We start from the raw sequence: 25,821 nt of genomic DNA, 5'->3' as shown, positions 1-25,821 counted from the left end.
ATACCCATTCATATGATGGAAGCAACTGGTCTCATAGTTGCTCATGTGGGGACACTAGGGCTATAGTGCAGGTGCTCATTGGAGAATGAGTTCACTGATTGATCTGCTCACGAAATGTTTGATGGTTGATGATACCTTATTGTCAGATAGTGATTTTGTCATCCCAATGGTGTACTTGGTCCTTAGATTTGAGACATCAAGTATGTCCTATATGAGTACTCCACTCTTTGATACCGAACTTATAGGTTTGAAAGTTTCAGATCTAGCACAACCAATCATAAGGAGTGGTAGCTAACCTTATGATAGTTATTAAGTATCGATAGAGGATCGTCCACTCTCGATATCATGAGAGGAATATCTCATATGTTCTTGCTTAGATAAATCCTTGACCAAGGTCATTCAGATTGAGGGAGAAAGAGTTCTCTAAGAAAATCCGATTAGAGCGAGACTCAAGGAGAAATCGTATGGGCATGACCGCACTATGTCTGATATATGGTCTTTGGGATATTATATGGATGAGGGATTATAGGTACATGAAAATTGAGAATAGATAGGTCCAAAGAATTGGATTCCCCTATATCGTTTGGGGACTATGGTGTAGTGGCCTAGTACTTCTATAGTTAATACCTAATAGAGCAAGATCCATTAGGGTTAAGTTGACAATGGACCTCTATAAATAGGAGAGAACCAAAGGGTTATAGGCAAGGTTTTTTGGCTACCACCTCCTATTCTTCCTCTCCTTAGCAAGCAGCCCCAGTTTGGGACGTGTGGATAACAAGAAAGGCTGGCCCTTACTTGAGCCCTTCTTACTTAAGTGCATAGTATGCACAATGAGAAGATTTGAGTAGTGATTTGAGGAGCATTGTCGCAGCCCCTGCCATATGGATCATTGCTAGAGAGGAGGGCATTTGAACTCCTTAATTATATATATATATATATATATATATATATATATATATATATATATATATATATATATATATATATATATATATATATATATATATATATATATATATATATATATATATATATATATATATACGATCTCTCTAGGTAGTTCTCTTACACATAGTTTTTCGATTTCATGGGTTTTTACGCATAACGATAAGAAACATTTTTGCTATAAGAAATATGTATTTCTATTTCTGTTCTTCTACTACACATATGATGTCGCCCTAGATTTCTCAACATCATGCGACCTTAACTCCTACCACTCGGTTCCCACACAAAATACCTAAAATGAATGATATAACAACAATCTTTAACTAAAATGATATGTAATAATGATTATTAATTATATATTATGGAGGGGATAATGTGGTAGTTGAGGTAGCATATGATGCCCAATGAGGGGGTGAAGATGGAGGAATTAGTTTTCAAACATCTACTACTTTACATTTAAAAAATAACATTAATCATATATAATTTAATAATAGTTAATATAAATTATAAAATTATGATATATATTACTTGTAGTAGCCACATGAAATGCTTCTTATCCCTAAGTAGAAGGGATCTACGTAGTGACATCATTCCATTTATATATAAAATTAAATATTATAAATATGAGATATATATTTAAAGTTTAAGTAAATATAAAAAAAAAACAAAGAAAATAATTTGTATAAATATTTAATATTTATAAATTCTTTTCACCTAGCGAAAAAAAAAAAGTGGGTGTTTACCCAATTTCATCAATTAAGATAAGAATTAGAAACCCTCTAAAATAATTATATAAACACTAAAACAAGGTTTGAGAAATATTACTTCTTCTAAGAGAAAACTATATTTATAATTTCACACTTGTTTGTAATTAAAAAAACATGAATTAATCAACTCAAAACTCACCATAAACATTAAAAATATCAATAATAATCCTAGAAGATGTTGCAAATATAACCATGTTTCTCTTGAATGCCTCACCTAAACTTATTGATTCAGACCCAAGATTTTGACATCTTAACAATAAAAAGTTCACCAACAAAGACCTTTTAGTTTTACAACATCAATCTCTCCTTGTTTCACCAAAAACTAACAAAACCCTTAAGTTGCATCAAAAATATAAATATCAATAATTAGTGAACAATCAATCGTTTTTATCATATAAACATGAAAACCTCTTAAGACTCTCACAATGTTAATAGGATTAGTGCACATACTTAATAGATTAATAAAAAAATTAATTTCAAAGAATATTACTATTTAAAAAAAAAGGAGATAAGTTTACCTCTAGAGAGAGGATATGGCTACTGATAAAGATACTATCATTTATAGTTGGAGAGGAGATGCACAAATAGAGGAGCAGAAGAGTTTGGCACCACTAAAGATAGGAGAATGTCGCTACCATTCATAAAATGTCTAAGAAAAGCATAGAACTTTACTATCGTCCTTCATCACTAGAGAGTAGAGAAGTTTATCGTTACCAAAGAGAGAGAAATGCCGTAATCATAGAGGAGCAGAAGAGAGAGAGGAGCATTGGTCATTGCCGATTACAGTAGGGTTATACTAATTCGGTTTAACCCTTGTGTAAACTCTTTACCTTTTGATTCACACTTAACTTGATCAACTTCATAAGATCTGACCCAAATCCATTTGACCCGGACTACAATCATACTGAACCAAACTAACCCTTGGATCAATCGGGTTTAAATCAAGTTGTTCGATTTAATAAAAAGGGTTAATCCGATTTTGAGATTATTTTTGGTATGTTAAATAAAATAGGTGCTGGTAAAATAGACCCGGATCCAGATTCTCCATGGGCCTTGTTTTGTTAGGTAAATTACTACTACTACTACTACTATTATTATTATTATTATTATTATTATTATTATTATTATTATTATTATTATTATTATTATTATTATTATTATTATATCCTTTTATTATAGTTTGGTAACTTGGGTCCGGGTTCGGGCTTTAACAAGATAGACCCGGATCCAGATTCTCCGTGGGCCTTGTATGTATAGATCCACGGGAACGGAATGGATCGGACCCGACCCGACTAAAGAAATGGTGGTCGCGATGTGCTGCTTCCGTGACATTCGTGCGGATAACGGAAGCGAAAAATGTGAGCGCGGTGCCGTCGCCTTTTCCTCCGCGTTACTTCTCCCTCTTTCGTGGCTGCGATGGCCATGGCGTCTCTCGCTCTCCAACAGCACCTCCTCTGCTGCCCGAAGTCCAACACCTGGTCTGCGCCCAAAACCCCTCTCAGATCCCGACGGGCTCGTCTCCTCCCCGTCGCCTCTTCCTCCTCCTCCTCCTCCTCCTCCTCCTCCCCCCCGTCTCCTCCCTCTCCGGAGACTGCGACGCAGACGGCGGAGTCGTGTGTCAATCTCGGCCTTTCTTTCTTCTCCAAGGGACGGGTGCGTCTCTCATTGCCAAATCCCTCGGCGCTTCTTGTGTTATAAAAGTAGCAACTGGGGATCTTGCTTTCCTAAATCTTTGTCTTAGTGTCAAGAAATCACAAAAGGATGATATTTGCAACGATGCATCTGAATCTTTCTTTTGGTTTCAAGAACTCAGTCTGTCGACCTGTCAGTTCTTCACCTTCCCTCTAATGCAAATGAGTGACCTTCCTATTGATGCATGTCACTTACTAGTACTAATTAGACTCATTTCATGGCGCACTGTATACAGCAGGCAACTGAATTGATCCATCATGTATGGTACTGGTTAGTCCTGGTACACTGTTAAAGATTCCTGTTGTTTCCTTGTCAAATTCATGATGGACCATAGTGTGCACAATGGATTAGTACGATCGTGTGACTGTTGCAAAGAGATCTATTACATGAGTTTGCAACATAAAGCAAACAAAAACACGAAGTTTTCAGATACTGTTTCTAGCAACCCAAAGATTGCCATCTATTTAGCAAGGAGATTGTGTTTGTTGCTGAGGGTACGGAAATGATGAACCAATACGACAATCATGTTGCTGAAATAGGCTAACTATGTTGAAGGGATTAATCGTATTGTGTGATCAACAGAGGAAGAAAAGACTTCTTTCGTTTGGAATGAAAAATGATCGAAAACCAGAAAATCCTAAAAACAGTTGCATCGAGTTGTAGACAATTTCAATACTTGAAAAGGGATGGTGGAGGAGACCAATTTGAAGTTAAGAGAGAAGCGACGAGGAAAGAGCTGTCAACATGAAAATAAGGGAAGGGGACCAAAAACAGTGCTACTTGAAAAGTGTACTGAAAGCTCCGAAATATTTATGGAAAGGCAGAAATAAAAGAGAAAAATCTGTGGCAGCATAATTCCTTGAACTGAACACCATACTTTGATTGTACATAGTTCATCTGGAGGCTTGGTCTCTTCATCAAAACATCATGACAAGGGCCATGTGTACTGATCTTAAACATATGCCATATGGTTGTCTTTTGAGGCCAATAATGTCCTTGCAAAATTCTATCACATAAAAAGAAGAGGATGGGTTTCTACTGAAAATGTTACAGTCTCAAGATGCATTAATTTATGTCAGGAAAGAGAGGACAAGACAAGTTACCTAGGAGGAACATTTATATGCTATATTGTGCTACTCCTTCATTCAAATGCTTTTCTTTCAAATTGTATCTATGTGCTTGTTCCATAATAATCTTACCTTCTTTTCTTTTCATCATTGCTGTAATAAGGAATCTGGCTTAAAGTCTACTGTTCGTTATACCTTCTTTTCTTTTCATCATTTCATCATATTCTTACGTCTTTATCTCACATTTCCGTGTGCATGACTGAAAATGTGATAGGTGAAAGAAGCTCTTGTGCAGTTTGAGAATGCCCTTTCTTTAAATCCAAATCCTATGGAAGCCCAAGCAGCACTGTACAACAAAGCTTGCTGCCATGCATACAAGTAAAAAATCTCTATCCTCTGCTAGAATGTTTAGATACATGGAAATCAAATATAATTGTGACTTTGGTGCTGCATGTAGATATGGAGTTTCCTTATCTTCTAGGGATTAAGCCCTCATGGTTGGAAAAATTTTCAGGGCAAGTAATTAATTAATACTATTTGCTCATTTTTTGCGATAAGTAGGGATCCTATTGAGGGGTAAATCTTGAAATTTGGGAAGTCAATCTGTTGTCTTTTCAAAAGCTCTTCAATGGATAAACTATATGTCAGTTAAGAAATTTGTTACTTTCTCCTATTATAACCTAATGCTTGAGAGAAAAAATGACATGGTAATGCACTCACAAGATTTTTTTTAAATGTTAAACAATAGTGCTATAATTTAATCTTTTTGAACTTTTTTATAAATCCTGCATTCCATCATTTGTATCATTTGATATGTCACATTGGTATATTACAATGATGTCAGCCTTATACATCATCATAATAGTAAAGGAGCTAATTAGCAGGACTACAGAATCCCAATTAAGATGAGGCTGAACTAAAAACTTCTTCTGGTTCCAGTTTGATTGTTATAGTTCAGTGGGGTATTTAAAATAAATTGTACAAAATAACTATGGAATTGAGGACGGCGGAGGTTGTAGCTTTCAAGATTCATCTAGAGTTGTCCTTGAGTGTGAAATCAAGTTGGTGTTTTATTTAATATTTGACTGTCAAAAAAGTGAGTTCATGAAATGATGGATTTGTCTAGGTGAGAGGTGCACAAGGGATAATTAACTCTATTGGTGCTTTTTCTATTCTGTTGCAATCAGTATTAATGAGGTTGATAAATAGGACACTGGATGCTTGATTTGTGCTTAGCAATTCAGGCACCAAGAACCAACTTCTTTTGCTAAGTGTTTGTTGTCCAGTTTTCTGCTGGATGATTTTAAGCTGTGTTCTTCTGTTTTAGTAAGTCCTGAAATTTTGAAATGATGTAATTAATGTCTAGCATTTTATTTGATATGTTAGACGGCCTAGAGAAATCTTTTATGGTTTTGAGATACAATGCAGGCATCTAATTTACTATTTCTCCATAATTTTAGTTTCCTTGTTTGATTTTTTTTCTGGGTAGTAAAATGCCTGTCATCATTTGGAAGAAATAGGATCTATTGTATGCTAGCATTCTTCCCCTTGCATCTCTTTTTTTCCATATTCTTGCTTTCTTTGTGGGTTTTTTTTCTTTTTCTTAGGTGATTTTTGTTTAAAATTTTGTTCTTGTTTTAGAGGTGAAGGAAAGCAAGCAGCAGAATGTTTGCGAGCTGCTTTGCGAGATTACAATCTCAAATTCAGCACTATTCTGAATGATCCTGACTTAGCCTCATTCAGAGCTTTACCAGAATTTAAACAACTGCAAGAAGAGGTTGTCCATCTGTTCAGTTTGCATTTTCATGTGTATCTAAGTTCTTATTTTGATTCAGGCTATTTTTCCATGCTATGGAAACAATTTTTTTTTCCTCTCATGCTTTTGTAGGCCAGGCTGGGAGGTGAAGACATAGGATATGGATTTCGAAGAGATCTCAAACTCATTAGTGAAGTTCAAGCACCATTTCGTGGCGTGAGAAGATTCTTTTATGTGGCTTTTTCTGCTGCAGCTGGGATTTCTATGTTTTTTACAGTTCCCAGACTCATACGTGCAATCAATGGTGGTGATGGGGCTCCTGATCTTTGGGAGACTGCTGGAAATGCTGCCATCAACATTGGCGGTAAATGATTATAGTATATATACCATGAAGACAATTTTGTTTAATCAAATTGACGCCTTCAATTCTTGAAAGTGCACTTCGTTGGTATTTGGAAATCACTTCTTTAAATTGATCAAGCTTTTGAATCAGCACTCTGTAGGCATTGTTGTTCTTGTGGTGTTGTTCATCTGGGACAACAAGAAGGAAGAGGAACAGCTTGCTCAAATATCACGTGATGAAACTCTCTCAAGATTGCCTGTGCGTCTTTCAACTAATCGGATTGTTGAACTTGTGCAGCTTCGGGACACTTATAGGCCGGTTAGTGTCACTTTTCTGCTATGTTAGATGCCATTTGTTCAGGAGACTAATTCCATTCTTTTGTATGTACATTGTATGAGATGAAGTTAGCTTTTATTGTTTTGGAAACCATTTTTGTTTCTTCAATTTTTCTGCACTTACAAATTTTACAAGAAACTTGGAGGTCTTATATGAACAATACTTTAGGTAATTTTGGCAGGGAAGAAGGAGACTGTTTCAAGAGCAATGGAGAAGGCTGAAAGGTTCCGAACTGAACTGCTTAAGCGAGGTGTTCTTCTGATTCCTGTTATCTGGGGTGATTATAGCAAGGCTTCCATTGAGAAAAAGGGCTTTGGTGTTCCTGCAAAATCTGCTTCATCTCTTCCTTCAATTGGGGTCAGATTTATTTGTTTGTCTATTTAAATGCAAAAATGTGTGGCTTGGTCAGTAAAATGCATAAAATGGACCTTTGAGTTGCTCTTATGGGATGTCTTCTGCACTTATATATACCTATGCAATTACACCTGAAGTAGTTTTCAAGTATCAAAGCACCAATTTACTTTCTCTGGGAACTCATCATAGGCCATGGGAACTGGTCCATTATTGTTCTTTTGGTTTTTTTGGTTATTCAATTAGGAGTTTGTTTGCTATCTACTTGTTCCTCTTTCTTTTATTCTTTGGCATTGGCTTCGGCTAGAGTTAGGTTCAAATGGGGTTGAAATTACACCATAACAGAATCTTTTTTGAGTTTAAATCAATTTTAGCTATTGTTGCTACATTTTTGTTAGTTTATGAGTCAAAGAACAGGAATTTTGACATCCTGGCCCAGTAGACTTATTGAATTTGTAGCTCAAATATAATGGGTATACATCCATGTGGTCCAAAATGCTCAAGTTCAACTACTAACAGTACTAATTTTATTCAACTTCAATTGTCTATGTGGAAATATTGTGGTCTTAAAATCTTCCCCAATTAAATGTTTGACATCCTTGTCAAGAGTCCAAAACATCTGAGATTCTAATGGGAGTCTAACCCAAAGAAATTCACATTTCAGTCTACATAAAGTAACCCCCATCTTGTCATGTGTCAGCCCACCCAGAGAAGCCTGAAGTTACTTTAAGATCAATCATCATGTTCTAGCCCGATAGACTAACCTAATAACTATGATGTAACAGCATTAGAACCATGTGAGCCAAAATCCTTGAGTCGTAGTTGTTAGTTTTAAAGTCATCTATCTCTAAACATATAATAACCTAGTCCATAGTGATGTGGGACTACTGGGACATTCAGTCTTCACTAGTCAAAAGCTTGATGTCAATGAATCTGGCCTGATCCAAAATTCACCTTTAGGGTTCTGATGATAGTCTGCCCAAAGATGTCCCCATCTTGCTGATCCAACAGGCCAACTCTCTTTATGGGATCATCGGGTCATCATACTTCCAAATTTGGGTAAAGAATCTAGCTAATGTAAATTGTTAGTTGTTAGCTTGATCACAGATGTAGTAGGAATGTAGATGTGAGTCTATCTACTAGTCACCTAAGGTATTCTCATGTCATACCATGAAAATTAATCAACAGAAGATGCTCGGGTATTCTCATGTCGTACCATGTTCTTTGTGTTGTCTTCCTGATAATCTCTCAACTTTTTTCCTTCTATATGTTTGCAAATGTGTATGTTTAGGGTATATGCTAAATATAGTAACTTATACTGTTCAGACTATATATGTGTAGCTATACTAGCATCATTGATGTTATTGCCGTAAAATACAATTGCATTTTGGTAGGATGATTTTGAACAACGAACTCAATCTATAACTGCAAAGTCACGATTGAAAGCTGAGGTGCGCTTCAAGGCTGAGATAGTATCTCCTTATGAATGGGAAAGGTAAGTGAAATTGACTCTTAATGTATTCTTTCAAGTTGGTTTACATATTTAAAATATAATTTTCAAAATTTTAGCGACAGTTACTTGTACTTGATCCTAGCCACATGTTCTCATAACTATCTAATATACAAATTGCTCATCTATATATTTTCAAACCCAAACATTATTTAGCTACCTCCTACATGTTTTGCTTGATGCATTGGATTTAATTCATATAATAAATACATCCTCAACACTCATAATCATTTTTTCATGGGTCCAGACCTCTCTGATGGCTTTTTGCAGACCTCAACGTATATGAGTTTTGCACTAATAAATTTGAATACAATATGAATATTCCTTGGTAAGCTCAGTAGTGGCTGAAGGAGATAAAGGAATGCGATCTGATTATTTCTTTGCATTTCAGCATTCAACTCAGCAACTGTTGTATGTGATAGATAATTAAGAGAGATAGAGAACAAACTTGATGAGATTTGAAGAAAAAAATGTTGGAAATTAAGCGAGAGATCTTTCACCTGTGCAATGTGTACAGAATTTAAATCTTTAGCCAGATAATTCTCTTTAAGATAATTTTTCAGTGCTATTTTACCCCTATCATGTCTTTGGATCATCACAGTATAAAGTCAAACCATCTGAGCTCTTGCTAAACCAACACAAAAGTGCTATTATTACGAAAATTACAATTTACAACTAAAGCAATGGCGAAAACCAGCTAAAATTCACAAAATTAGACAAACATAATTCTTTCTCAGTCTCAAATTGACCTAGCCCTTCACTTGTTCAAACTTGGGATTTTGTTAGTACTTAGTTAGTACCCCTTGATTAAGGCCAACTGTATCATTTCTTTTATCTTATATATTGTAAATCTCTCTATGTATTTCTTAATCCTGTCACAATAATCAATAGATCTACGAGAATATTTCCTTTTTTTTTTACCCGTACCGGCAAAACTGGGCCCAGTTCTCACTTCCAAGTTTAAGCGGCCATACAAGTTGGTATTTTTTGCTATCTGATCACTTATCTCAACCAGTTGTTAAAAAAATTATCTCAACCACCGACAAGCTTTCACTTGTATTTGTTCATCATTTCTATTTTTTTATATCTTGCTCAATTTCTTGTTTAAGCTTAATGAATAAATGAGCCACCTGAAAGAATTAGCTGAAGTCGTCTTGTGCTGGATGCATTTTCTTGTTGTTTTTGTAGTAAAAGTATAAGAAAACATGTAGTAGTCCATTTCTTGGTTCTTTTAAAATTTGCCCAAAGTATAGCTTTAATCATGTGTGTGATGTTCAGATGGATACGTGATCAGCAAAAGTCCGAAGGAGTCCTTGATCCTGGTGATGACGTTTTCATAATTCTGCGTCTAGATGGACGTGTTCGAAAGTCAGGGAAGGTATAGTTTCTTTAGCAAAACTGGAATTTTTTGCTCAATCCAGTCATAAAGTTCATCCTTTTTTTACGACTGGAAAGTAGTTCATCGCTGCTGAATTAGCTAAACTAGGTAAGATGAATGCGTATCTCTGTGAACCGACAACAACATGACACAGTAAAATTTTTGAAACCTGTATAAAGAGCAAGTTATACACTTGGAGTATTCTACTACCACCTTACTGTATTTTTCATACCCAGGGCATGCCGGATTGGCAAGAGATTGTGAAGGAGTTGCCACCAATGGAAGCTTTGCTGAGCAAACTAGAAAGATGAGCGGTGTTTAGTGAACCCATGTGCATGATGGAGTAAGATGCCTCTTCCTTTATTCTGTGCTAATATCATAATATATGCGGAATATTGATGCAGAAAAAAACATGCTTGGCCACAATTAACTCCGTTTTCTTCGATTTTTGTTCATATTGTTTGGGGGATATATTGATGAGAATGAATTAATATATCAATGCGTAGCTGATACCATCTTTTTCATGCTTTATCTGAGATTTGCTTCGTTGCGGGTCAAAACTATTCAGTAAAGCTAAGACTTTTGCCTACTGTTTTTTTCTCTTTTTTCGTTTCAAGAAACAAATTTAGTTGTGTTACTTAAAGCAACAACTCTATGTATATATATATTCTTTTTTTCTGGTGAACTCATCACTAGTTTGACTCGGCAGCCGATAATATGATTTTATTTGGGCCCACAAGTTGAGCCCATGTGAAGAACTCTACCCCTTGTGGGTCTAATTGGGTATAATAGCAATAAGTTTTAACCCCAACTTGAATCAATCGGATTCAATTTTCTTTATGGATATTAGGATGAGGGATCTGATCATAATAGTACTCTAGCTTGGCCTCAGATCTTTATGAGGTTTTGACTTTTCAACTGAATTAATGTAAAATTAAATGTGGCAATATGTCGAATGATATGATCATAATACTATGTGATCTTCATACACTCGACCAACGCGGAACTAACTTACTAAATATGGTAATATAGTTTCATCACTTTTCTATGGGAATCTTGCTAACTTAGATGATGATCCTTTGGATGCTTTTCTTTTCTTTAGACTTCACTTTTCACTCTTCCCTTTTCCTTACGTACGAATATTTTGGAGAACCGACGGCATCCATACGGTGGTTGTGAGTGGGCTTCCTCTTAAAAATCGTCGTCCTGTTTCATATTCGTACCTTTTGCGTGAACGCCATTTCCAAAGCATGAGGAATCCATGGCAGGTCCAGAAAAAAAGCAGTAAACACGAGGACAAAGAGCTTGTTATCACGGCATTCATTATTGCCGTGGGACTGATCCAATTAAAAGGACGTACTCCTGCGCGGCTACCCCACCCTCGGAGGAGAGATCCATGAGAACATAAAGAAGGGCTAATGGGATCCACCAACCCTACCCTTTCCTCCGATTAGCACTCTCTTTTGTCTTATACGCTGTGCACATTCTGAGGGGTTAAAAGAACACACTTTGTCTCGTTCACTACGCACATTCTGATGGCTACAAGACGGAGGACGGAGGAATGACAGATGAGACACGGATCTAATCTGAAACATAGTGCGGCGCAGTATGCTTCGAGTAAACTATACTGCCCATTTGTTTATTACCTGTAATTACAAATAAGATAGGGAAAGATAAATGTAGTAAAAAAGAATTTTAGTTAAAAGAAAGGCTTGAACTCATTTCACTTCAATGAATTTTAGATAGCCAAACACTTGTGCACTGACTAATAATATTTCAAGTATCAATTGTTAATTGATGAAGCCTTTCAAACACAGATTGCTTTTTCTTTTTTTTTTTATGCTAATAACTTATATTATCTTTAAAATTACAAGGGTTTGTGATTCAAAACAAAAAAAAAAAAATTAATCCTACCGAATAAAAACCATGACTTTTACGAGCGGGATCATGATATTCGCACGGACTTGTAAAGATCATGTCACGAACAATCCAAAATAATGAGATAAGAGTTTAATTGGATTTAATTTTTTAGATCAACCAGAAGACCTCCCAAATTCCTCATGTGTAGTTAATTTGAATAGAGAGGGATAAAATAAAAGAAAAGACAGTCCTAAAAGCAAACCCATAACACCGGACCAATCGAATCAAACATTGACTGATATGTTGGAGCCTAAGTTACTCCGCTACACATGCTGTCATCCCCGATTGGTCAACAACATGCTTTGAATGTTAGCCATGGAATCCATCCATCCTTTCAAGACAACCTTTTCTCTCAATCAATCACCAATTAGGACCACAATTGTATGACTTTTAAACAACATTCATGCGACACTACTTTCCTCTCGATTATAACATAGATTCTAAGAAACGATAAAAAAAATAATGTTCCAAGTTGATAATAGGCTTCGCCTTTTTCATTCTTGATGTTGATGTGAGACCAAACAGATACGCCGTCGTCTAATTCATTATCGTCATCAATGACGAATCTAGTGATCGATAACGTGTCTTGATGATCCCAATGCATCTCGTCTTCCTCGTCGTCTTCGTCATCGTCGTGGAACCCACGCCGTGTGGAGCTCGACGCTTCCTTTCTCTGCCGCACGAGGAGACGCCCTTCCTCGGTTCGTTCACGTCGGCTTCATGGCCGTCCTCGCCGCTTGTTTGCTTCGCCCTTTCGCCGATGTGAGGTAACGATACCTTGAAAACGATTTATCACCTTCGAATCTTATGGACAGAATTAACACAGTTTGCAAGATAGATATATAGTGTGTGATATATTCTGGTGTATTCGATTAAGCTTAACGAATTAAGTTGGTATAAACTTAATATAGATGGAATCTACGGTCACTCTTCCAAGATACATAAAGTTGATAAAATTATCATTCTCGATGAATCAAAACTCAACACGTATGTTAAAAAAATATCGATCCAGACAAATTTTTACATGTCCCAAAATATCCGTTATATGGTCTAGATAAATGTAAAATTAAAAGATTTTTTGGGACTATTAGCATTCACACTTATACACCTCGAGTTACAAGAGCATTGCATTTTGAGGAAATAAAACAAAAAATCTCTTTCGATCTCGATCTTCATACAGATAACATCAAAGGAGCTCGATGGATCAAGATATTAGCATTCGCACTTGTACACCTCAAGTTATAAGAGCGTTGCATTTTGAGGAAATAAAACGAAAAATCTCTTTCGATCTCGATCTTCTTACAGATAACACCAAAGGAGCTCGATGGATCAAGATATTCTTGATCAATCTAATAGTCTCAAAAAATCTTTTATTTTTATATGTGAAAAGCGAACTTTTATACCCAATAGTAGAAAGCAAAAAAGAAACTTATAATTATCTTTTTTATCATAAAAAATAAGAAGAAAGCTTATTGTTATTTTTCTGATCATAAACAAACGGTGAGAAGAAAACTTAATACTGTCTAACTTAGATTTTCAAAATAGATATAACTATATCTTTGGGCACCATAGAGTAGCGATGATGTATCGGATGATGATTAATCTTCTATCAATATGAAATTCAATAAGGATGACATATCAATCACCAAAGATGTTATTTTTTTAATTAAATCAATAATTATAAGAATAACATTATACAAAATAATTTTCTCATGTGTATTTCAAACATTTATAAAAATGAATGGTTTTAACATATAAGTCAAGATTTCAAAGTGTATTCAGAATGTATTAAAGAGTGCAAAATTCCCTATGAAATACGGAAGCTAATCAATGTGTTGTTAAATACATTTGTATTAATTAAGAGCTCCGGTTGCATTTTTAAAAAAAAAAATAAAAAAAAATTGTAATGATTCATTAATCAATTCAGATATTTTAAAATAGACGAACATTTATTATATTAAGCAGTTAAAGTAATCAACCTTCATTTATCTCGGTAATTAAGATCTAAATGGTCACATTAAAATCACGGACATCAAATGCTGCACTATGAAATGAAAGGCAAGTGCATGATGAGCAATCCAGCTTTCGGCTATGGTGGACAAAATTATTGGAATCTTTTCTCGATAAGGACGCCGAAACCAAACCAGCAACCTGATCCCAAGATACCACTTTCATCTTATTTGTATATGGATCGAGGTTCATGTGATTGTTATTTTTTTAATAGTTTATTATTTATTTTGATGATAGAGAGAGAGAGAGAGAGAGAGAGATTTTTATAAGAAAATAAAATATCTAAAAATATTTTTTTAACTATCTGACAACATTGATGTTTTTTTTAAGTAAAATACATGTGCATGAAAAAAGTTGTGATGGATGCTTCTTCCAATTACTTTAGAAAGTTTTGATTGACACCTTTCCTCTCTCTTATTTTTTTTTGTGGCTGATCTTTTCTGACAATTTTTGTGGCTGGTTATAAAAAGGAGGCTTTTGTGATAGAGTTATGGTCAGAACAAGTGTTTTGTCCTCTCACCCCCCAATGAAAGTGAAAAATATTTTGAAAAGAAAGAGAAATTGAATATATATATATATATATATATATGTTTTTAATTTTAGATATATTATATTTTGTCCAAAGATAATAAGTAGTACAGCATTGCAATTAACAGATCGAACCGTTTGATATCCACCGTGTAACCGAAGCCTGACACGACACAGTCATAAAACCGCATATATATATATATATAACCCCTCTCTCTCTCTCTCTCCATCTGCCATGGCCAGCAACAGCGTCCGGTGCCATCTCTCTCTCTCGTCCTTCTCCCTGTTCTATCGCCCATTCGCCACCGAGAACGCGGCTGTCTTGGTTCAAAGCCCGGTGATCTCCCTCGTTCGCCGCAGATTGCGTCTCCCAAGGTAACTACTGAGAACTATAAGATACTCACGTCGCTGGTTCCCATATCTGAGTTCATGGCATTCGATATATTTACTGCACTATTTTAAATCACCATTCGACCGATCGTCAACTATTGCCAGGGTTTGGTGAGAAGGATCCATTGTTATCCTCTGCTTTGGTACCGTGACTCGTCTCTTCTCTCTGATGAACGAAGTATTCACATAGCATCCGAACCACCACCAAATGGAACCTTTTCTTCCCCACTTTATGGCATTTGCTTTGTTTGATTTGTGAGAGAGAGAGAGAGAGAGAGAGAGAGAGAGAGAGAGGTATCATATGCTTTTCTTTCCTTTATGAATATCACATAATCATATGCTGCCCCTCACCTTAATGAATAGTCAACCCGTCCCATTGGGCTAATGGTTTTCTATTTTCTTGATTACAAAAATCCTAAAGGGATAACGATTTTATGTGTGTTTTTTGTGACGATGAGGATATACATTAATTTAAAATTAAATTACTGATGAATCAGTTCAAATAGAACTAGTGCTAATTCTATTTTTTTTTATTCGATTTAAATATTCTGCTCCAAACTCTACTTTGTTCATTAAAAAAGTGGCAAAGTGTGAAAGCATAAAGAACTTCTGCTGTCCCTGTTATGTATAATGTGCATGGTTGATTCAGATACTTAGATCCCCACCAAATCTGGTCACCTTATCGACACCAGAGATCGGTCAAACTGCAATTTATGATCTGTAATGAAGCTTATGCCCAAGTGATCATCGATGTGGCCGGATCACATACTTTAACAATGAGAAATTAGCCACGGAGGACAGTGACGATGACGCAGCTCCAATATTTCCCTCCTTCCATAAATGCCAGTCATCCTCGTGATGTGCCAGCAGGTTTGCTGGTTCATGGTGGCAAGCTAATAATGTGTTCTTTCTCTTTCTGTGCATCACAGCTCATTCACCCTACTATTCCTTTATTTATTAGCACTTTCCGACATTGACGCATTCCCTTATAAGAGAATAAATATGGAGTATGTGTAATTTTGGGTATTGTAGTTTTACTGGGAATAATATTAAAATTAGGATGTGTTTAGAAATACATTGGAAACATGTATTAAGGTCCGATGCATATTTTAAATATAAATTAATATTTAATATTTTTTAAATCATATTTGATCTAGATATCGTATTACAAATACTCAAATATTGATACTACATTAGTCTAATATTTGCATTTCAGCATTTACAAGATGTTAATAATTTTTTTAAAAATTTAAAATAACAAAAATCTTAAAATTTTCAAATGGTTTTATGACATACTCTAAAATCATAAGAGTGTCACTAAATAATTGAAACCCTAACTAGAATTTTTAAATTTAGTGAGAAACTAACATGTATTATGTCCTATATAAGATGAAATTTTATTTATTTATTTTAAAATATTCTTTTATATTTATTTATATGACTATATATTTTATTTATTATATATCCGGATCATATAATTTTTTTTGAAAGATTATATACATTCTTTTTTTCCTTATTAATTTAAATAAAAAATATATTTATTTTTAAAAAAATATTTAAAAAATAAAAGGATTTTTAAATTATAATTTTAACTAGCAAACACTTGCATACCTAAAATACAGTTTTCATCCATTATTTATCAAATACTTTAAGCATTCTACTACTACACATATTTCTGCCATGGTATTGTTCTTTTATTTCCTCAGATATATTAATGAGACAAACATGTCTTGCGATAGGAAGAGTGTGTAGTAGGTAGGTCATTGGAAAACAACCTACAAGATATTCTCAAATATATTATTAAACGAGCATGCCTTGTGATTAGAGAGCAGCATATGTCCGTTGGCTTCAACCTTCTCGAGACACTTACAATCTTCCTCGTTGAGAATCTCATTTATTGCCTCCTGAATAGATCTCATATATTTCTCTGTGTATACAGCTACAGCCCAAGTACGAACTCACACGTTCGCCAGTTGCCACCACTTGTCTCATTCACCGGTAAAAGAAACAAAAAAAAAATCCAATTCGAATAATCAAAATGCACTTTATTTCTTGACGTTGGTCTTCTTTTCATATTCTCTTACTCAAAACAAAATCAGAGAAGAGAAAAGGAGGGATGAAAAGGACTCTTCAATCACCCTATGTGGCTCTGGTGAACGACCTCCAATTCCATTAATCAGATCTACATCAATGGAACATATGATTCCCACACCAGGACATCGGATCTATGTCACTCGGCCACATTATTTCCTCTCAAGTAGCACTAGGTTGTCTTTCCATATCGCCTTGCTATCTAACCCACAAGACCCTTATCTGCTGCTAATCTAACAGGAGGAGGAGGAGGAGTCCACATTTGCCGCACCTCTTCATTATAATATTTCTCGGAAGCAGTTGTCTCTCTTCCGTCCACATGCAGCTTCGTCTCAGGTCAACCCCTCGCTCATGTTTTAGGGGTCCCCTTGTGGTCACGGCTGGCGCGTTACTGGGATCTCCTACTGTTTCTCTGTTCCTCGGTTGGTACAGAAAACCTCTCAATTCCACCGCTCAAGCCAACGAAACGAACAGCGGTGGAATCCCGCCCCTTGCACTCTAAAACGCCTCTCTCTTTTGCTTGCCTACCAACCTTTCGTACTACCCTTGTGGTTCCTCACATTTACGTTGCCCCCGCAGTGAATGAGACGGAGTTGTTTGGTGGTACACTTTGGTCTTCTTTGATTTCCTATTAAATATTTTTCTTGGTCTTGATTTCTCGTCGATGCCGTCGCAGGGCCTACTAATTGCACGCTATTCTGCACCCGCTCCAAAGGAGCGAGAGAAAGGGAGAGAGGCGGCAGGAACGAGGTGGTGGTGGTGGTTCGCCTGAGGTCCGGCTAATCATACGACAGAAAGCATCACCATGCCTTCTTTTTCTTCTTGGTTGTCTACGGTTCCGCCATGGATCACCTCTCGCACGTGCTCCCCTTCTTCCCTCGGCCATCCGTTGCAGTCTTCGGCTTCCGGCTTCCTTCAGTGGCTTCGCGTGATCTTCCTCTCGCCGTGTCCTCAGCGCGCGCTCTTTGCCGTGGCCGATGTAGTATTCCTATTCGTCCTCCTCGTCTTCGCCATCCAGAAGCTTTCCTCCCGCTTCCGCCGGCGACGGAGAGATGGTGCTGGCACCGCCGAAGAGGAGGCCGAAAAGCCACTGCTTTCAGAGTCCCGCGTCATCGTCCGCGTCGGCCTCGGCTACAAGCTCGCCCTCGCCATCTCCTTCCTCCTCGCCGCCTCCTACGCTGTCCTCCTCGTCCTCAACCTCGCCCGCGCCCGCCTCCCGTCCTCCCGGTGGATGGTCGCTGAGTCGGTGTTCCTGCTCCTCCAGTTCCTGTCGCAGCTCGCGGCCGCCGCCCTCGTAGCACACGAGAAGCGGTTCCGTGCCGCCGTCCACCCTACGACGCTCCGCATCTACTGGATCGCCAGCTTCCTCCTTGCCGCCCTCTTCGCCGCCTCCGCCGCCGTCCGGTTCGCCGGCGGTGCGTCCATCCCTGTCGACGACGTGGCCTCCGTCGTCGTTCTCGCGGTCTCCGTCCCGCTTGTGTTTCTCGCGATCTCTGGATCCACCGGGGTCTCGGTGGTCGCACGGCAGGAGGAGGAAGAGGAGCCGGCCAGGTCGTCCGACGCCGCGGCAGCGAAACCTAACGTCACCCCCTACGCGACGGCCTCCATCCTCTCCCGCTTGACGTGGGCGTGGATGAACCCGCTGATCCAGAAGGGCTATCGATCACCGCTCAACCTCAACGACGTCCCGTCGCTGGCGCTGGATCACCGGGCGGAGCGCATGTACGAGCTCTTCCGTTCCAAGTGGCCGGAGCAGGCGGTGCGGTCGGAGCATCCGGTCCGGGCCACCCTCCTCCGCTGCTTCTGGCCGCGCCTCCTCCTCACCGCCAGCCTCTCCATCATCCGGCTCTTCGTCATGTACGTCGGCCCCACCCTGATCCAGCGCTTCGTGGACTACACCTCCGGCAAGCGTACCTCTGCCTACGAGGGCTACTACCTATGTTGCATCCTCCTTTTCGCCAAGTTAGTGGAAGTGCTCTGCTCGCACCAGTACAACTTCCAGTCGCAGAAGCTGGGCATGCTCATCCGGTCCACCCTCATCACCTCCCTCTACCGCAAGGGCCTCCGCCTCTCCTGCTCTGCCCGCCAGTCCCACGGCGTCGGCATGATCGTCAACTACATGGCCGTGGACGCGCAGCAGCTTTCGGACATGATGCTCCAGATCCACTACATCTGGCTGATGCCCCTCCAGGTGGGCGCCGCCCTGGCGCTCCTCTACAACTACCTGGGTCCATCCGTCACCTCCGCCGTCATCGGCGTTGCCGCCATCATCGTCTTCGTCCTCTTAGGCACGCGGCGGAACAACCGATACCAGTTCCAGCTTATGGGGATGCGCGACAAGCGGATGAAGGCTACAAACGAGATGCTCAGCTACATGCGGGTGATCAAGTTCCAGGCGTGGGAGGAGCACTTCAGCCGGCGCATCAACAAGTTCCGGGACGGCGAGTACGGGTTCCTTTCCAAGTTCATGTACTCCATCTCCGGCAACATCATCGTGCTGTGGAGCGCGCCGCTGCTGGTGTCGACGCTCGTGTTCGCCACGTGCGTGCTCGTCGGCCGGGTGCGCCTCACCGCCGGCCTCGTCTTCACCGCCACCACCTTCTTCCGCATCCTGCAGGAGCCCATGCGCAACTTCCCGCAGGCGCTCATCTCCGCGTCCCAGGCGGTGATCTCGCTGGAGCGGCTGGACAGCTTCATGACGAGCGGGGAACTGGAGGAGGCCGCGGTGCAACGGTCGGAGGGCTGTGACGGCGACGACGGAGTCGCCGTCGAGGTGGCGGGCGGGGCGTTCTCGTGGGACGACGAGGACACCGACGAGAGCAGCGCCGTGCTCAGGGGAATCGACGTGCGGATTCGGCGCGGCGCTCTGGCCGCCGTCGTGGGTACCGTCGGATCGGGCAAGTCCTCCTTCCTCTCATGCATCATCGGCGAGATGCGCAAGATATCCGGCGAGGTACGCGTCTCCATCCATCGCCGCCGTTAATTTTTCGAGTGATACTATAAAAGGATATAACAAAAAAGATTAACATAAAACAGCTCACGTAAAACCTAAAAAGAAAACTCTGGCTCCGGTTCGTGTTACGTGGACAAGAATAGCTCCCGGTTCATCATGCGACGTCCAGAACTCTGTTAAACCGCCGAGTCTGTGAGGCTCAGATGTTTCCCACACGGCAGGGTACTCCGTTTACAGCCTTACCCCATTTCCATAAAGTTTGGCCCCACCATCAAAAAGATGGTGACGTGGCCAGAAAGCCCCCCCGCTGTCTGCCGCCCGTCAGTTTAGACCCGTAGCTTCACAGTCCGCTCTGCAACCAGTGCGAGCATCTTTTGCACGAGTTATTTTTCCTTTTGATCGGGTCCACGATTGATTGATTTAGATGGGCTTCATCAGCGCCGCGTTGCGTCACCCGGTGCGTCGGCCTCCGAGTCTTTGCCGTGGCACAGACGGAATCAGACGCTACTGGTTTTCTCGTCACATCACTGTGGTTGCCCAAGATTTCCGTTGCCTCTTCGGTTCCGATCCTGTTTTTTGTAGGGTTGACCCGCTGATCATCACTAAACCCTAAATTTCCTCTGTTCTAAGATGTTTGTCCATTTATTGCTATACAATCACAATAAAAAAATGGATTTTGCATATCAACATCAGTTTGATGCTGTTATGGCAGGTCAAGGTTTGTGGTAGCACAGCCTATGTGGCACAGACGGCATGGATTCAAAATGGAACTATTCAAGACAACATCTTGTTTGGGCAGCCGATGAACAGGAAGAGGTACGAGGAGGTCATCCGGGTGTGCTGCTTGGAGAAGGACCTGGAGATGATGGAGTTTGGAGACCAGACTGAGATTGGAGAAAGGGGAATCAACCTCAGTGGTGGACAGAAGCAACGCATACAGCTCGCCAGAGCGGTCTACCAGGATTGCGATATCTACCTTCTTGATGATGTCTTCAGTGCCGTCGATGCTCAGACCGGTTCAGAGATCTTCAAGGTGCCTTTTTCTTTCACATCTCCTGCAATTAGACAGTAGTAGCAATTCCTGGTCCCTTCTATTAGAATTTTATGTGGTAAACGAATTGGTCACTCGCCATGTTAACGTAAATAATGATCGTTCGGTAGTGTTACTGGAATTTGTGCATGATTATTGTTTCTTGAGATGAGGATTCTGAGACTTCGTTGACCGTTGCAGGAATGTATCAGGGGTGTTCTCAAAGGGAAGACCATTGTGCTTGTAACACACCAAGTGGACTTCTTGCACAATGTTGATCTTATACTGGTAAGTTTCATGCTCTATTTTTGTAAGGTTTGATTTTTTTAAAATTAGAATATATTTTCATTACATTAACATGATAGTCACGTGCTGACTCAAACATAAGACTTGTTACTTTGTGCAACAATGCGCTAACCAATTCGGATGTTTCAACAGAGACTTTGATTGAATAGTTATATTTGCTTGATAAATTAAGGCTGGTTGTCACCATTTCTCTGTAATACATTAATTTTAGATGATATTTTTCCTACATGACCTCAAAAGAACCAACAAAATAACTGTAGTTCATGATCATTTTTTTCCTTAAATACATTGATCACTTAATATACTCTTTGTATAATAACACCTTAATAGTCAGTTAATGTTGGGAAAAAGCTGTGTTTTTGTTTCTTAAATTGTGACTATCTTGAGCGTAGTTGTAATTCAGCATAAAACTGCTGCTTCCAACTCGAGTTTAATTTCTTATTGTTGAGGAAGCCTTGGGTTCTGCCTTTTTATTCTTCTTTGATCTTTTGAAATCAACTAGCTGTGAGCATCACTTGAGCATTCCTATGTAACTTGCAATTGTTTTAAATGGAATACAATGTGCCCACTGAGAAATTTGTTCTGTAGCAACTGAAATAAGATTGATAATTCCACAGTCTTGATTCATGAGAGATCATCACCATCAATAATATGGAATATCTGCAATAATGTGTAGATTAACTTCTTGCCATTTTCTTCTCTCCTGACATAACCAAAAAAAAAACTCACACACAGGTTATGCGAGATGGGGCAATTGTTCAATCCGGAAAGTATGATGAGCTACTACAGCCAGGCACCGATTTTGCAGCACTTGTAGCTGCTCATGATAGTTCCATGGAACTTGTAGAGCAGAGTAGCTCTGCACAGGATCATCATGATCATCAACCTGCTGCTCTGAGTCGTGAACAATCTAATGGGGAGAATGGGTCCATCATCTCCCCCAAGCCAGAGAAAAGCAAAGGCACCTCTAAACTAGTAGAAGAAGAGGAACGGGAAACTGGTCATGTCAGCTGGAACGTGTATATGGTATACATAACCCATGCTTGGGGGTGGTGGGGAGCAGTTATAGTGTTGCTAGTAGCAGCAGCGTGGCAGGGCTCTCTATTGGCAAGTGACTATTGGTTGGCATACGAGACATCAGCGGATATATCCAGTTCATTCAGACCATCCCTCTTCATTCAAGTTTATGCCGCCATAGCCATGGTTTCTATTGTTCTGATCACTGCCCGGTCTTTTCTCATTGCATACTTGGGTCTTAAAACAGCTCAGATCTTCTTCAGGCAGATCCTCAACAGCATTCTGCATGCTCCAATGTCTTTTTTTGACACTACACCATCTGGCAGAATTCTTAGTCGGGTGAGCTGCTCCCTATCTCCTCATCCCTGTTGTTCTAGCATGCCACATCAATTTAATCTTCACCTTCTTCTCTTAAGTTCCTGTTTCTTTACTGGAAGAACTTTTGAGCTGCTGCCAGTGAAATATTTAGTAATGTGGGAAACAAGTACTGATTTTGGACTTGTTTTTTCAGGCATCATCAGATCAAACCAACATTGATCTCTTCCTCCCCTTCTTCGTGGGATTAACTGCTTCAATGTACATCACACTGCTTAGCATAATCATCGTTACATGTCAGGTTGCATGGCCTACTGTAATACTCATACTTCCATTGATATGGCTGAATATTTGGTACAGGGTAAGTGCCATCTGTCACAATGCTTAACATCTCTAGTGCAGTAACTTGTATCCTTGAAAAGTTCCACAGCTTCTCTACTAAAGATACCAAAAATATTTTTGTATTAAAGACTTGGTTCTAAGGAACATGCATGTGTTATCTTTACTCTTCCATAGAAACTGGTTCAACTTTCTTACTCCGCTGTTGTTCTTCCTTTCCTCTTGGCTGCAGGGTTACTATCTTGCAACATCTCGGGAACTAACTCGACTTGACTCAATCACGAAAGCCCCGGTTATCCATCACTTCTCAGAGACCATTCTTGGTGTCACGACGATCCGTTGCTTCAGAAAGGAGGATAGGTTTTCCCAGGAAAACTTGAATAGGGTTAATTCAAGCTTAAGGATGGATTTTCACAACAATGGTTCCAATGAGTGGCTGGGGTTTCGCTTAGAATTGATTGGAAGTTTTGTCCTCTGCATCTCAGCTTTGCTCATGATCATGCTTCCTAGCAATTTTATCAAACCAGGTATTCCTCTGCCAATTCCCTGAAGTATATTTTAGCTTCCAGTAGATGTGCAGCAATTGATGTTTGCTTGTGGAATGCAGAATATGTTGGTCTATCCCTTTCCTATGGTCTCACCCTCAATGCTGTACTCTTTTGGGCAACTTGGGTCAGTTGCTTTATAGAGAATCGAATGGTCTCCGTTGAAAGGATAAGGCAGTTTACCAACATTCCCTCTGAGGCAGCATGGGAGATAAAAAATTGCCTTCCGTCTCCAAATTGGCCCACCCATGGTGATATTGAGATAAAAAATCTGAAGGTTTATAACACTATTTCATGTCTCTTTACCTTCTTAAATTATCAGTTTAAACATAGTATTTTATTTGAAATCTTGGGTGTTCTCGAATTTCAAAAGGCTTTCTTCTAGAATTTCCTACAGCAGAAACTCAACGAACAATGCATCAAATTGAGAATCTTTTCATTTCAAACAGACAAATTGAACTAAAATTTTGTGATGTATGCTCAGGTTAAATATCGTCCAAACACTCCTTTTGTTCTCCATGGCATTACAGTCAGCATCAGAGGAGGAGAGAAAATAGGAGTTGTGGGAAGAACAGGCAGTGGCAAATCGACATTGATACAAGCTTTGTTCCGTATAGTGGAGCCTTCTGAAGGACAAATAATTATTGATGGAGTAGACATATCTACGTTGGGTCTTCATGATCTCAGGTCACGCTTTGGCATTATCCCTCAGGAACCTGTTCTGTTTGAAGGAACAGTTCGCAGCAATATCGACCCCATTGGGCTGTACTCAGATGATGAGATATGGCAGGTACAAGTCATGTTGTATGTACGCACAAACACATACACAGACATAGATGTAGGTAATATGTGTAATTCACATTGTGCTTATATGTGCAGGCTCTTGAACGCTGCCAACTCAAAGATGCAGTATCTTTAAAACCTGAGAAGCTTGATGCTTTAGGTATCCTCTTCTTCTTCTTCCTCTTCCTTGATCTCAACTTCTCTCCCTGAAACTTCCCTTTGCTAACACATATTACTCCAGTGATCCATTACATCTAGTTCAGAAAAAAGAAAGTCCGGGATAATGGAGAGACTTGTGATCACTAATAATCCACACATTTTAACTTGTTTGGCTTCTCAGTGGTTGATAATGGAGAGAACTGGAGTGTAGGACAGAGGCAGCTCCTCTGTCTGGGGAGGGTCATGCTGAAGCGCAGCCGAATCTTGTTCATGGATGAAGCCACAGCTTCAGTGGACTCGCAAACCGACGCTGTGATTCAAAAGATCATCAGAGAAGACTTCTCCGCTTGTACAATCATCAGCATTGCTCACAGAATACCCACAGTCATGGACTGTGACAGGGTTCTAGTCATTGATGCAGGTAAACTTCTTGTGAAGCGACAGTGTTCTAATTTCTATTCACGTGGAATAACATACTCAGTTGGCTTAGTACCATCTTAATTTTTGAATAATACTATTACATTTAAAAGTTTAATGATATCTTATATGCATTTTTTTGATCAGGACTAGCAAGTGAATTTGATAAGCCCTCCAACTTGATTGAACGTCCATCTCTCTTCGGTGCATTGGTTCAAGAGTATGCTCATCGCTCTACCGATCTGTAGGTGATTTGTTGATGCTCAAGTTTCCTCTAATAAGAGGAGGAAATAGCTTCTCTCGATCGACAACAACAATTCCAATGCAGCAATATTGATGTTTCGTGATCCTAAAAGGTTTTGCATAATTAGGAGCAAACTGGATCAGACGAATAAGATTCAGGAGCAGGAGATGAGGTTCATGTCATTCTTCTAATCTGTATGGCTCATTTCTTTCATCCTCCTTGAAAGTAGTTCAGCTGGGGAGTGTAGGGGAGTTCTATATATATATTATATAGGACGACCGCTGATGCATTAGTTTTGCCATGAACAAGTTGATGTTGAAGCTTGTTGAGAGCTTGCTACTATTCAGATTATTCGAGTTTCAAGCACCAAAGAAACATATAAAGAGCTAAATTTACCTTTGATCTTGAATAATGCATGCAGGTGCAGTGAAGATTGCCTGAAGTGTATGTATGTTTTCATCGGACCTTCCCAATCTGTATGTTGGTAAGGCAAAGGAAAAAACGAAAAAGAAACACAAGCAACAGTTTTGTTGAAAGTGTTCATTAACTCGCAATGTATGCGTTTGTGTTTAGCTATTCATATAGTTGGGAAAATGTTGGTTGTAATGTTAATTAACTCATGATATTTG

General features: G+C 39.3%; 2 protein-coding genes and 1 long non-coding RNA gene across 3 annotated transcripts; all 3 read left to right on the top strand.

The window, feature by feature from the left end:
* The first annotated feature begins 3,030 nt into the window (after positions 1 to 3,030).
* LOC135597008 (protein LOW PSII ACCUMULATION 1, chloroplastic-like) lies at positions 3,031 to 10,669 on the top strand. The gene is made up of 9 exons (XM_065089379.1): positions 3,031 to 3,365; positions 4,746 to 4,849; positions 6,113 to 6,248; positions 6,360 to 6,591; positions 6,731 to 6,888; positions 7,075 to 7,263; positions 8,652 to 8,752; positions 10,046 to 10,145; positions 10,382 to 10,669. The coding sequence occupies exons 1-9, from the start codon at positions 3,129 to 3,131 to the stop codon at positions 10,454 to 10,456; spliced, it is 1,332 nt and encodes a 443-aa protein (XP_064945451.1). The 5' UTR covers positions 3,031 to 3,128; the 3' UTR covers positions 10,457 to 10,669.
* Positions 10,670 to 14,812: 4,143 nt separating this feature from the next.
* On the top strand, positions 14,813 to 15,482 carry LOC135597007 (uncharacterized). The gene is made up of 2 exons (XR_010481084.1): positions 14,813 to 14,978; positions 15,099 to 15,482. It is a non-coding gene; the product is annotated as an uncharacterized LOC135597007 (long non-coding RNA).
* A 1,860-nt stretch (positions 15,483 to 17,342) lies between these two features.
* Positions 17,343 to 25,594, top strand: LOC135597001 (ABC transporter C family member 14-like). Its single transcript, XM_065089361.1, has 12 exons — positions 17,343 to 17,687; positions 17,761 to 20,037; positions 20,750 to 21,070; positions 21,269 to 21,355; positions 22,109 to 22,729; positions 22,902 to 23,066; positions 23,277 to 23,571; positions 23,652 to 23,866; positions 24,074 to 24,379; positions 24,469 to 24,532; positions 24,713 to 24,952; positions 25,096 to 25,594. Exons 2-12 carry the CDS (start codon positions 17,890 to 17,892, stop codon positions 25,194 to 25,196), a joined length of 4,563 nt encoding a protein of 1,520 aa, XP_064945433.1. The 5' UTR covers positions 17,343 to 17,687; positions 17,761 to 17,889; the 3' UTR covers positions 25,197 to 25,594.
* The last annotated feature ends 227 nt before the right edge of the window (positions 25,595 to 25,821 follow it).

The sequence above is a fragment of the Musa acuminata genome, chromosome BXJ1-2 (genome assembly GCF_036884655.1).
Source record: "Musa acuminata AAA Group cultivar baxijiao chromosome BXJ1-2, Cavendish_Baxijiao_AAA, whole genome shotgun sequence".
Taxonomy (NCBI): Eukaryota; Viridiplantae; Streptophyta; class Magnoliopsida; order Zingiberales; family Musaceae; genus Musa; species Musa acuminata.
This window is presented reverse-complemented; position numbering and strand designations above follow the sequence as displayed.